A 12,437-nucleotide genomic window follows, 5' to 3' on the forward strand; every position below is an offset into this window, starting at 1 on the left:
ATTTTCCATATCTTAGAAAAGAAAAGTTGGCCTTGGGGTTAAGTCAGTCAGCCTGTTGCATAACTGTCACCTTTGTAGTTTTACCTGTGTTTTCCACTAGTACACAGACTCTGGTAAGTTGTCTGTCATAAAGAAAAATAATTTGTCATATATTTCCATGTATATCATCTGGAAATATACTGAAAATTATTGAAGATTTTATGTATTATTCTGATCATGTCTTTTAATAGAGTTATATTAAGCAGTCATTGAAGTTACTGCTAGTACAATCAGTTACAAATTCATTAACTGTCCTCTTACCTGCCTATGAAAGCAGCAGGTATTTCACTATATCCATTACCAATTATATAGTGCCACACACAGTTTTGTTTGATAAATTTTTGACTGTGGTGTTTGTTATTGATCAAACAGAGTGGTGAATCTCACTCACTCCAAGTTGTAGCCTTCAGATGTGTGAAGGGTTAGTCTCACAGTCTTTCACAGAAAATACCAGTAGGATGTATGGTATTACTTTAGTGTGTGTATTTACATGCACAATTCAAGTTTCTATTTATTTCTTCTCTGTATAATTTGTGTTACCAAATGTGCTTTTGTGCTCAATATGGTGTAAGCACAGTTTGTGGTGAGATCATGGTGAATCCAATTATCCCACAAAGCAGAGGCCTCTGCCTAATGTGTGAAATCCAGGAAGTTTTTTGTAGGCTCTGTTAATGTGAGGGATACATCAAAAACCATTCCTAATGAGTAACTGTCTTTTGTTAATTATGGTTTCAGTCATGAATTATATCAGTAAAGTACAATTTTTATACTCCTGTATGCATTTATTTGTACTTGGAAGATCCAGTATCTTTGAGATATTATGTACTTTGCTGTATATTTCTTGATTATTGAAAGTAGAGCACCTATTGTGGATAATTAATTCACTAGTGAAGACCAAGAAGTAAGTGAAGTCTGGTCTTACCATATTGTCTGCTAGATAGGCACAAATGGAACACATTGAATTTGCTCTAGTAGGTGGTTAGATTTTGAAAATAATAAATATGTATAAGTGGTGTTGTGCCTTTACTGATAACCATGGCTGATCTAAGTTTGGGGGTTTTTTTGGCATGGAGAAATTTTTAATGCATATTTGTGCATGCTATGTTCTGTTTGAAATCCTTTTTGTCTTAATTACAGTCCAGAAAAAGCTTGGCTTCATTTCCAACGTATGTTGAAGGTAAGATAGTTCTACAGTTTCTAAATGTTTTTCACATCAAAAAACCCACCTGTATTTATAATGTATAAAATTTTACTTTTATTTGCTGAATAGAAAAGCTACAAGCCTTGGGTGTGCTGATTTAGATTAAATTGTCTCTAATTTAGAACCTGAGCTAAATTCTACTGTGCTCATTCAGAAATTTGGGACCGTGGAGCTTTTAGTTTTTTAGTGTTCCATTCATAGTTTCTGTATCAATTATGCTGATTATTTTCGTCAATATCACTTGAAACACTGCTTTCTTTATGGTATTTATGTAATATGAAATAATGTGTGTGGACAAGGAAAACAAACTCAGATAGGAGGACGGTAGTGCTCTGTCCAGCATTGATTTCAGTTGGCAGGTTCAGTCTAATCTCAGTTGGATTTTTTGGCAGGCCTGCCAGTGAAGATGTTCTTTGCTTAACAGCTACTTGCCCTCACATCTCAGATTTAAGGTTTCAGTACTGCTGAAATTTTTCAGAATAATGTGAAAAGGCAAGTTACCTGCCACATGAACTGTTACCTTTTGTATGAATCTGCATCATCTGTGTACTGCAGGAAGAACACAAGTTGTGTGCACTTATGACAGAAGTAGAAAACAGAAGTTTCATTGTTTCTTAAATTTACTTTTCCCCTGACAATGGTTTTTCCATGTGCTTGATGAAATTGTAGAAGTACCATTGATGTAATACTTTATTTAGTCTTCCCTGTCACTCCTTGGTTTGCTTTACAGTGTGCTGTGTTTAATTGATTATGTGATCATTTTCTTTAGGCTGCAAATTGATCATTGTTAGTCTTCAGAGTATAAGATTCCTGTTTTGGAGTCTGGCCTGAGACTTAGCTAAGCATTGGAATTTTGCAACAGTGAAGGATCTCTCTTAGAATTTAAATTCATCACCTGTTCATAGTCCTATCAAGTCCTCTATCAAGGGCTTTTAAAAATAATTACCTCTGCCTTAGGAAAAAAAAAAAAAAGTCAACTAAAATTTTCTTGGTCCAGCAGAAAATTCCTTAAAATTACAAATGTTCCAAATGTTACAAGTAAAAGGAGGAGGTATTCTAAAAAGCAGTGCTGTCTGTGTGTTCATCTGTGATGCAATTGGAGCATGTAGCTTTTTTAGCTTTAATATGCCACTTTCTTGGAGTCTTACACCTTCGCCCCCACCCCTGTTTTTTTTCTCATTCTGATCTGAAATTTTACTATAAAGGGTTTTGCATCCTTTATAGTGAAGTGGTGGAAGTGGTGAAAAGGCCTCTTGTGTAAGTAATAAATAGCAGCACTTAAAATACTGTGTGATTTCTGTGTAAATATGTAGCACTTCCAGATGCATGAATTTCCCTAGGAAATAACTCAATTCCTTTAGGTCATGTGCTTACAAGTGACTTGTTCATTTTGAGAATTTTCCAGATATATACTGCCTGAGCAAACTGCACACTGGAGATGAGCGTCTTAAAATTGCTGGTCATAAAATTTTGTATTTAAAGAGATTATAAAGAAGACAAGCCGGCTCACGAGATTTATACATGTGCTTCTGACTGTGTGTATAGTCTCACTGTGATATTTATCTCCAGCTCTTTCTTTGTTATTTTAGTCATAATAATGACTTGCTTTTCCTTCAGGCCAAAGCTACCTATGCTCATTCTGAGGGATTCTTAGACTCATATGTTATCATTAGAACAAAATTGGCATTCTGAGGTAATTTGAAACTTAAAGCCCCATCACATTACAGTTCAAGATACCCCTTGATTTTTTTTAGAGGAAAAAAGAATGACAAATATAAATACAGATGTTTTGTGATAAAATGTGAACATATTTACTGTGGGAATTCTTTGAAATTATTTATATTCTCACTTGTCTTGAACAACAATTGTTTTCTCTTCTAAGAACAGGAAGTTTCTTAGGTTAACCAGCCTCCCTTTTGGTTCATGACAGTTTTAACATGGTGTCAAAATGGAACATTTTCATGTATAACATTTTTAGATAAAGCTGCCAAGCACCAAAAAATTTACAAATTGTAAGTGCTGCTTTGTAAGGATTTGCATTGCTTGGTAATGAACACTTTACAGCCCCATCAGTTTCCACAGAAGTTGATGGGTGTTGGATCTCTAAGGATCTGTGGACTAGGGAAGTTGCTTTGCTGTCAAGAGAGCCTGTGCCCTGTGTATTTAACAACATTTTTATTTAATTCAGTACTTTACCACAGTATTCTTGTTAAACCTACTATTTTTAAAAGTCTGTGGCATAAAAATATTGAAATGTGTGTTATGTGTTGAGCATTCCTGGGGAGGTTGTTCTGCCTGTTTTACCAACTGTGATTAATGCACAGACAAGAAAGAGGCTGATGGCTGCTATGAAACTGCACCTTTCCTCTTTCTGCTTGTGACTGTTGGTCTCAGAATTGCAAGGCTGTTTTTGGTGGGTGACGAGCAAGCTGAGTAACTGTCTGTCCCCTTATCACAGTGAAAAATCACAGCTTATTTTGCTCCAAGCTGATCCCTACTCTCAAAAGAATGAGCTGTTGTGAGAAACAGGCTGGATTGCCAATTGTAGCTATTGCTGGAGACATGCTGTACTGAGTTAGCATAGCAAAGTTTTGGTAGTGGGTAATCCCACCACCAAGGGTGTCCTCTGTGAGAAGCTGCTGGAAGCTTCCTGTCTGTCCAGTAAGAGCCCGTGCCAGCTGGCTCCAAGCCAGACCCACCACTGGCCAGGGCTGAGGCCATCAGTGACAGTGGTAGTACCTCTGGGATATTATATTTAAGAAGGGAGAAAAGGCTCTGCACCACAGCAACTGCAGCTTGAGAAGAAAGGGCTGAGAATGTGTGAAAGAAAGATCTCTCAAGACTAGGTTGGTGGAGTAGGAAGGACTGGAGGTGCTCCAGGTGCCAGAGCAGAGATTCCCATGGAGCTCATGGTGTAGACCGTGGTGAGGCAGTTGTGCTCCTCCAGCCAGTGGAGGTCCACAGTGGAATGCATACCCACAAGCAGCCCTGAGGACCCCATGCTGGATGCCCAAAATAAGCTGGCTATGCCCCCATGGAAATCCCAGACTAGAGCTGGCTTCTTGCAGGATATGTGGCCCAGTGGAGAGAGGAACCCACCTGGAGCAGGTTTGTGGGCAGGACTTGTGACCCCATAGGGAACCCCCACCAGAGCAGTCTGTTTTGAAGGATTGTCTCCTTGTGAGGTGTCCCATTCTGGAGCAGAGGAAGAGCCTCTTCCCTGTGACGAAGAAGGAGAAACAGAGACAGCATGTGATGAACTGACTGCAGCTCTCTTTCCCCATTCCTCTGTGTTCTCTGGGTGCAGGAGATAGAGAAAATTGAGAGTAAAAATGTGTCCAGGAAGAAGAGAGGGATGGGGGAAGGTGTCTGAGCATCTGTTTTTATTTTTCATTATTCTGCTCTGACTTCGTTAGAAATAGGTTAAACAAGTTTCCTCAAGTGGAGTCTGTTTTGCCCATGACAGTAGCTGATGAGTGATCTCTCCCTGTTCTTGTCTTGTCCCATTTTCATCATGTTTTCTCTCCCCTGCCCTTCTGAGGAGGGGAGTGGTAGAAGGGCTTTGGGTGGGCAGAGTCAACCCACCACAAATTTTGATATAATTTGTTTTATGATTTGTGCCTTTGAAAGTACTGATTGCCTTTTTGTCATGCGAAACTGAAGTACTTCAGAGGAGTATTTGCAGCCCTCAGGTGCAGCCTCAAGTTGCTATTCTGCTGTTTCACTATGATTGTCTTCAGTGATTGCTTTCCTGTATTACAGTTCCTGGACCTTGTGATCCTGAAGATTTAATTGATGGAATCATTTTTGCTGCCAATTACCTTGGTTCAACTCAACTCCTTTCTGATAAAACTCCATCCAAGAATGTGAGAATGATGCAGGCTCAGGAAGCTGTCAGCAGGATCAAGGTGAGGAGTAATTTCTGCTGCTTCCTGTATGGCTGCTTTATGATTGTGGGTATGAACTTTCTTGTGCAGTAATTTTTTCAGGTGAGGTTATCTGTAGTTTGAGAAAAGTGCCTCAGCCTTCCTTCTACAAAATAAATTATGTATTTAATGCCACTTTCAGAACAAGACTGATAAGGGGATGTTACCAGCTCATTTTGACTCAAAGATTGACTTTGGTAATACTTGTGCCTCTACAAATACTCGTACACTAAGCCAGAATCTGAAGTGAGTAGTGAGTTATCTGAGTGTGGAAGGAAAATAGGTTAAGGAAATAACCATAAAGTATTGCGGCTTCTTCTGGCTTGGCAGTCAGTGGAACTGCTACAGTTGTAATGACTGCAGTTATTTTTTAGTTTTTGTGGATAACTTGTTTCTCCACACACAACAGCTGCAAGGTGTTTGATTTTTTTATTAAAAAAAAAAAAAAGCCTGTGATGGTGCAGAGAAATGTGGAAAAATATTTTGTTCTGGAATCTGAAAGATTTTGTTTTGAAAGAGAAATTCTGACTGATTTCTCTACAGGCTATTCCCAGCAATGGAAATGGTGTTTTACTCAGTGTTACAATTATGACGCTGTCAGCTGAAATTAGTCTGTGGATGAAGTATTGCACAGGGTTGTACAGGGTGCTGCAACAATCCCACTACCCATACATGACTAGCTGGTAGGCACACAGCTTCATCTTCTGCTGATTCACCTAATCAACACAACCCTCTCTGGGAATTTTTTGTAATTTAATATCTGTGTGGGGGTTTTTTTGTATATTTTATTTTGGGTTCCAGCTCAGATTTGTTGTGCAATTGTATAAAAGAGAGAGGAAGAGGAGAGAAGGTTATCAGCAAGACCAATAGTATTGTCTGTTACGGTCAGCTGATACTTCCTACTCTTGTTATTCCTTCCAGTGCTTTCCATGGCAGATATTTAGTTTATTCTCTGTATGTAGCTTTGACACAAAGTAGAGTCATTGAGACAACTTCCAAAAATGGTTATTTTGCTGGTGTTCAAATGCACAACTTCTTGTAACCTTGTCTTTGAAAATTGTTAAACTCATATTTTAGAAAAAGCAAAAAACATCTTATGTTAGAGATTATCCTTCACCATCTCATAGAAGTCTTCACTGACCTGAACTACTGAGCCTTTTGCAAAAGAGTGAATTATCTTTGTTCACTGGGGACTCTGGATTAAGTAACATTCTTTAAAAATATGTTTCACAAAGTTTTTTCAACAATGGCAGGTCTTGCTGAGTTTTCCCCAGACCTCAGTGGAAAGTTTTCCTTATAGAGTCTGTTTTTTTCCTGTTCTGGGCAATTTAGGCTGTGCCCTTCTTTTTAGTAATCTCTTTGTGTTCCTTCCTGGTGCTTGGCTGTGTTTTAGAAAACTTGTCTGATTTGAATGAACAGGAAACTGAAGGTAAGGAAGAAAAGGGAGAGAAACAAGGGCTTTGGTGAGGCTGGATCTAAGAGGGACACATCCCTGGAGGGTGAAGGGAAAGATTAGCATCAGCTGTCATAGGAAATGGGTATCAGGAGTGCAACTTGAACCTGGGGCTGCACAGGGAGTTTGCACCTAGAAGATAAGGCTTGTGTAGGAATACACATTAGAAAAAGATTGCAGGAATATGGTAGACAAAAATGAAACACAGTTGATTCAAACTGGGCCTTTGTAAGAGTGTAGAATCTCTCTCTGATACTAAACGTATTTTGTAGAGATTTGCTAGCAAAATGCCATTTTAAGGATTCTGTTACGCCTCAGCATTTCTGTGTGTCAAAACAGAAGGAATCTATTTAATGCATTTCACTCATAAACCCCATAATTTGTGCAACTATGTAAACCAGCAGGCATGCATATCCTTCTTATAGTGTACTTGTCTCAGGCTTGAGGCCCAAGTGATTGCATTTTTGGGCTGATAAAACCCTAGCTGGTATATTTAATGTCCTGAAACAGTGTATTTCAGAAAATTATTGACTTGTAATATATTGTACACAATACCTGAGTACCTTTGAACACTTGTTGGACAGTTACTGCTTTGTGCTTCTAAAACAGCTCAGGCAACCCCCCTGCACCTTAGGCTCTTTGGCTTATTAGGCTTGGCTTTGACTGTTTTTGTTGCTGGTTTCCATTGAGGCTGAACATTTCCAGAGAGAAATTTATTGTGACAGATGGACTTCCTGCTGCCAGATTCATCACTGCATCAGATATTCTTTATCCCAGATGTGTAAATTATGGCTTGCACAGTGACTGTGAAGGTTGTGCCCTACTCGTATTTGTTTAGATAGAGTGCCATACTTGTTGCATGCCAACCATCTATCTGTTGTAGCAGAAAACAAAGCTTATGAATGAGTTAAGAATGAGCTTTTAAAATACACAGACTTGAAGCTGAGTATTAAAAAGGGTGAAGAACTTTGTTTAAGCCCTCCCTGCTATTTATGCCTTCACATACCTTTTGAATTTAATAATCTCTTAAGTGCTTCCTTTTAGTAGAGCCTTTAGACCACATATTCTTGAATTTGGGATGTGAATAGACTTTGAAAACAATTTCCTATGCTGCTTCTTTAAAGAAGTATCTTTTCAGTTTGAAGTACGAGAGTTGGGTGTTTTTTAGCTTGGCCTTCATCTCTTATGAAGTTCAGCTAAGCTGAAACAGATACACTGCTTTGAAGATGTTGATCAAATGTAGTTAGGAATATTTCATTAGGAGGCACCTTTAGCTTGCTATGTGGCAGGTTTTTACATTTCTAGGCAACACCTGGTTTAATTTCTGAGTATAATTTAGGATAGAACTCACATGTGGGTATTTAGTATTTCACACATTTTCACACACTCAGTGTCCTCCCAATGCTCACTGAGTTGCAGAACTTTCTTTGTTGAGACTAAGTGGATTGAGTAAATTTAGGACCTCTCTGTAGCAAAAGCAGAAGCTTGTTGGGTTTTAATGTTTTGTATTTTGGAAATTGCATCTATATAAATAAATACATTTCACTTACCTTAATTGAAATTCCTGAATTTTGTATATTAAAAAAAAAAGTGTGTAGATTAGGTATTTTCTGTTAGTTTCTTTTCTTCTAGGAATACAGAAAGTATCTTTGATTTGAGTTAGCAAAATAATGTGATGATAAAGAGGATTTGTCCAATGAAGTATCTTGCATAGAATTATCCTAATGTTTTTGTTGTTTCATGGACCATAACTTACTTTGTCACATTTCTGTGCAGTGTTAAATCACTTATTAAAAGTGCTTGTTCCATATCATTGGCTTACTTTTCTGAAACATTTGAAAGTAGTTCTTCAATATGCTTCCATTTGAAGAACAGAATTTACAGTATGTGGAATCCTAGTGCATTTTGATAAATTGTTGATTCTACATTGTAATGCTATAGCTCAAGGATTTCTCCCCTCTTTCTTCATTTTGGCCTGTGCTTTTCTTATTTTGGGAGATCCATCATTGTAAAGTTTGGGAAGGGTAAGAAGGAAAGGCTTGGTTTTGGAAAGCAATCTAAATGCTCTATCTCAGGAGTGTCTCCTCCTTTTCAGTGTATGACAGGCAGCTGTTGTTCAAGATAAGTATGTTATTTCTGAGTATTAGTTTAAGTTGAGAGTAATGTAGTGAAGAGCCTGCCATGTAAGGCAGTTTTAATTGCTTTTACAATAGTTTGCAGTCACCTGTTGCAAAATAGCCTATCAGGCTATAAAAGACTGCTTAGTTTGAAAAAAAGTGACTAAAAGCAAGTTTGAGGATGCTTCTATTCGTAAGTAAGCAGCATGGCCTAAACTTTAAGTAGCTGTTTTCAGATTTGTTTAGACAAAACCTGACAGATTTAAGTTGTGAGCTACAGTATAAAATGTTCAATGTGTTTGGTGATTCAGGCCTCTTATTTGCTCTTTGTAAAAGTAGTTAGTGCTGAATCTATATGGAGCTTGTAACTATAATCCTCCTTCCCACCACAAGCACACCTGTAAAATTAATTAGCAAAGAGATTGTTACTTTTGGAAGTTAAGGGCTAACTGTGCCAGCCTGGTGAGTATTGCATTCCTTCAGTGAGCAAGTCCATAAAGTTCAGTTCACCATTGGTTTGAATTCGTGATTGCAAAACTGTAAAAATTACATTTGTTTGGGTTGTTAGTAGAAACTTGTTTTAAGGTGTTTCTGGAGCTGAAATATGTGCTCCACTGCTTGATTGAAAAAATGTGATAGTGTGGATGTATCTTTGTGTAGTTATCACAGAAAAATTTATTGACCAGAGACACTGTGTGAACATTGGTATGAGTATATTTGCTCAGAAAGAGAAAATTAGGGTGATTTCTGTAATTTCATTTTTCAAGGAAAAAGGAGTATAGTGTTAGGGAGGTTATTTTTTTTGAAGTCTGTTGAAGTATTAGATCTAAAAAAGCTGTAATAATAAAGCATAAAATTTTTCTCTCACCTTTTACATTGGTGTGCCTGCAAAAGAAAGAAGCTCATAATTTACACTTGTGTGAGAGGAAGCTCTGTTCTATTTCCTAAACTACCCTTCCCCCCACACCAAAACAATTGCACACAAAATAACCTTGTTTGTTGCAAGTAACATTTTAAGTGAAAAAAAAATCCTTTTGTGTTCTTCCTGACTCTTTTGGTGCTGTTTCTTTTCATTTCTGAAATTATTTGTGCTAAAAATGAAATTTTATAATTTTTAAGCTAAAAAGAAAAGGAGAAAATTAACCTAAGCAGGGACTAATTTAGACCAGCTAGTAGTCTGTGAGCCCTGACATTAGTTTGTAGATTCCTGCTTGACTTGGAGTCTCTGTAAGTTCTTCTCTAACTGTTCTCCTGTCTCTGTTTGTTCCATGCTAAGCAGATGGCCCAGAAATTAGCCAAAAGCAGAAAGAAGGTGCAGTACAAACTCCATCAGCTTGATGTTATGCTTGTTCTTTTGTTTTCTGGGAGGGTTTTTTCCTTTCTTTTTATTTTGTGTTTTTATTTTCTGCATCCAGCAAGGTTTCTTTCAGATTTATTTCTGAGCCTCCATGCAAGTTGACATATTTGGGAAATCAGTTGCCTGATTGGCCATTTTTTGTTGCTTATCATTAGCCATTTCATGTTAGAAAGAGAAGAAAGATTGGTTTTTTCAAATGGTTAGAGGCAGTACCCAAAATGTGTATTAAAGAATCAGGACTGACATGGCAGTGGTTTAAACTTTGTAAAATGATGGATAAAAATGAAGAGTGGGTTTTCTCCAGTTTTTAAACTTTATTTTTTTTTATTTTATCTTTCCATAAGAGTGCTTTGTTTGACTCACAGAGATGTCAAATTGCTGGATGCAAAAAAAAAAAAAAAAAAAGTTTTATGTCCATACATACAGTAATATACTGAGATTGACTCATCTTTGTAATAAGTTTTGTTTGTGGAGCTTTCAATTACCTTTTAACAAATGTACTTTTAAAAATTTTACAAATGTTTGCTTTCTATTAACAAAATATAACTTCTAAAGTGGGTAACTGCTTGAAAAGTACTGTGTACTACTACTGTCTGACTGTGAAGGTCTTCTTGCCAGAACAGCTCAAACAGTACCTCCTGTGGTACAGGTTTTTCCATTGGTCTTGGCAGCCACTGCTAGCCCAAATAGAAATTCCTCAGGCAGGAGATGCTGTTAGGCCTTTCTATGGCATGTATCAAAACCTTATTTGAAGTAGGAGTCATAGTGTGCAGAAAATGGTATAATCATACTGTGTTTCAAGAAGTCTTTATTATTTGTGTTGCAGTCAAGGTATAATTCTATTGAATCAGGAAAAAATAGCAGGCAAGCTTTTATAAGGTTACCTTTTTTTCAAACAATACCCAATTCACTGTCACATATATGATATAGTTTCCACATCTTTGTGTTGATCTTTTGCTTCTGCAGTCTAATACTCTATCCTGCATTGCTGTTCTGGTGACTGTGTCTTAGTGCACCCCTGTACGTGAACTAACATCATTATTAGTGAGTATGTTACCTAATGTGTTTGTTTGACTCTAATCCATTTACTTGCAGGCTCCAGAAGGTGAATCTCAACCCATGACTGAAGTGGACCTCTTCATTTCTACACAGAGAATAAAAGTACTGAATGCAGACACACAGGTATAGACATAGATACCTTTGTCAGTATTGTTGGAGTAGACTACTTCACAGAATAGATTTTCACCTACATCTTAAAATTTGTCTTTAAAATATGCTGGCTCTTGTATTCCCCTCTAGTCAGAAATCCATGGTCAAAAGCCACGTCATACAGTCAATTACTCTGGTGTAGAAATAATTAGAACTTGTAAGATAATTGCAGTCAGCTTATGTCTTCTGAGCCATGCTGCACCAAGTATTGAGTGTGCCCATTGTAGCCCAAAATGTTTAGCTGCAATAATTTGTTCATAGTCCTCTATACATACATGCCCAACATATGCAGGTTCTCCAGTTGAGGTCTTTATGTGCTTTTCCATAGGAAAAAAAAAAAAAACTATAAAACTTTCTCTTTGTTTTATTTTTGGAAAGTGAAAGTCTTGGTTTCTATTGGTATCTCCCCTCATGCATGACCGGTATTACAGACTTCACTTAGCAGAGTTCTTACAGCTATTTGTGTGTTTTGATAATACTAGATGTGCAATAAAAACTTAGTTGAAGCAGCTGCTTATGTTTTCTTATTCCCAGGAAACCATGATGGATCATCCCCTGCGGACCATTTCTTACATTGCTGATATAGGAAATATAGTTGTTTTGATGGCTCGTAGGCGAATGCCACGCTCCAACTCCCAGGATAATGTGGAAGCATCTCACCCCTCTCAGGACGGAAAGAGACAGTACAAAATGATTTGTCATGTCTTTGAGTCTGAGGATGTAAGCAATTACATTGTCTTGTAATTTTCTAGGAGTGAAAAAGTAAGCACATTTTGGTGGGCCCAGAGTCCGTTGTAAGTGGTCCTGTTTGCTTTTTAACTGCAACCAGTATTTCTTCCAAGCAGAGAAACTTGCCTGTCATTTATATGTTTGGACCTGACAAGTCACAGGAAATTGCTGTTTATAGAAATGCTTACTGTTGTAAAGTTTCTTGAGTACCTTTCAGTAACAGTGATAGGAGGGTCCAGTTGTTGGATGTTACAAATACCAGATCAAATTTTGCATAACAGAGGAAAAGTCTTTCACAGGTGCTTATTTTCTCGGGGAAATTCTAATCTCAGGTCTTGCATTGAGAATAAATCATTGATACATACAAGAAAGGTGATTTTTTGGTTTTTAGGAGGTTTGTGTTGGG

At 37.5% G+C, this 12,437-nt stretch overlaps 2 protein-coding genes across 4 annotated transcripts in view; one reads left to right on the forward strand and one right to left on the reverse strand.

Annotated features, from left to right (window-relative positions):
* The window catches only part of ATG12 (autophagy related 12), a 307,791-nt gene that overhangs the window by 116,925 nt on the left and 178,429 nt on the right, over window positions 1-12,437 (reverse strand). The gene's annotated exons all lie outside the window — the stretch shown is intronic.
* The window catches only part of APBA1 (amyloid beta precursor protein binding family A member 1), an 88,227-nt gene that overhangs the window by 56,051 nt on the left and 19,739 nt on the right, over window positions 1-12,437 (forward strand). For 2 of the 3 annotated variants that reach the window (XR_013777292.1, XM_079331519.1), the window contains exons 4-8: window positions 1,177-1,216; window positions 5,003-5,148; window positions 10,016-10,048; window positions 11,189-11,275; window positions 11,837-12,022. Coding sequence is in view for 2 of the 3 variants with exons in the window: in XM_079331519.1 (XP_079187645.1) it covers window positions 1,177-1,216; window positions 5,003-5,148; window positions 10,016-10,048; window positions 11,189-11,275; window positions 11,837-12,022 (492 nt within the window). In the remaining variant the exon portion in view is untranslated. The remainder of the gene's footprint in view (window positions 1-1,176; window positions 1,217-5,002; window positions 5,149-10,015; window positions 10,049-11,188; window positions 11,276-11,836; window positions 12,023-12,437) is intronic. The other variant, XM_079331520.1, reaches the window with a different exon arrangement.

This window comes from Erithacus rubecula (genome assembly GCF_903797595.1).
Source record: "Erithacus rubecula genome assembly, contig: SUPER_Z_unloc_4, whole genome shotgun sequence".
Taxonomy (NCBI): domain Eukaryota; kingdom Metazoa; phylum Chordata; class Aves; order Passeriformes; family Muscicapidae; genus Erithacus; species Erithacus rubecula.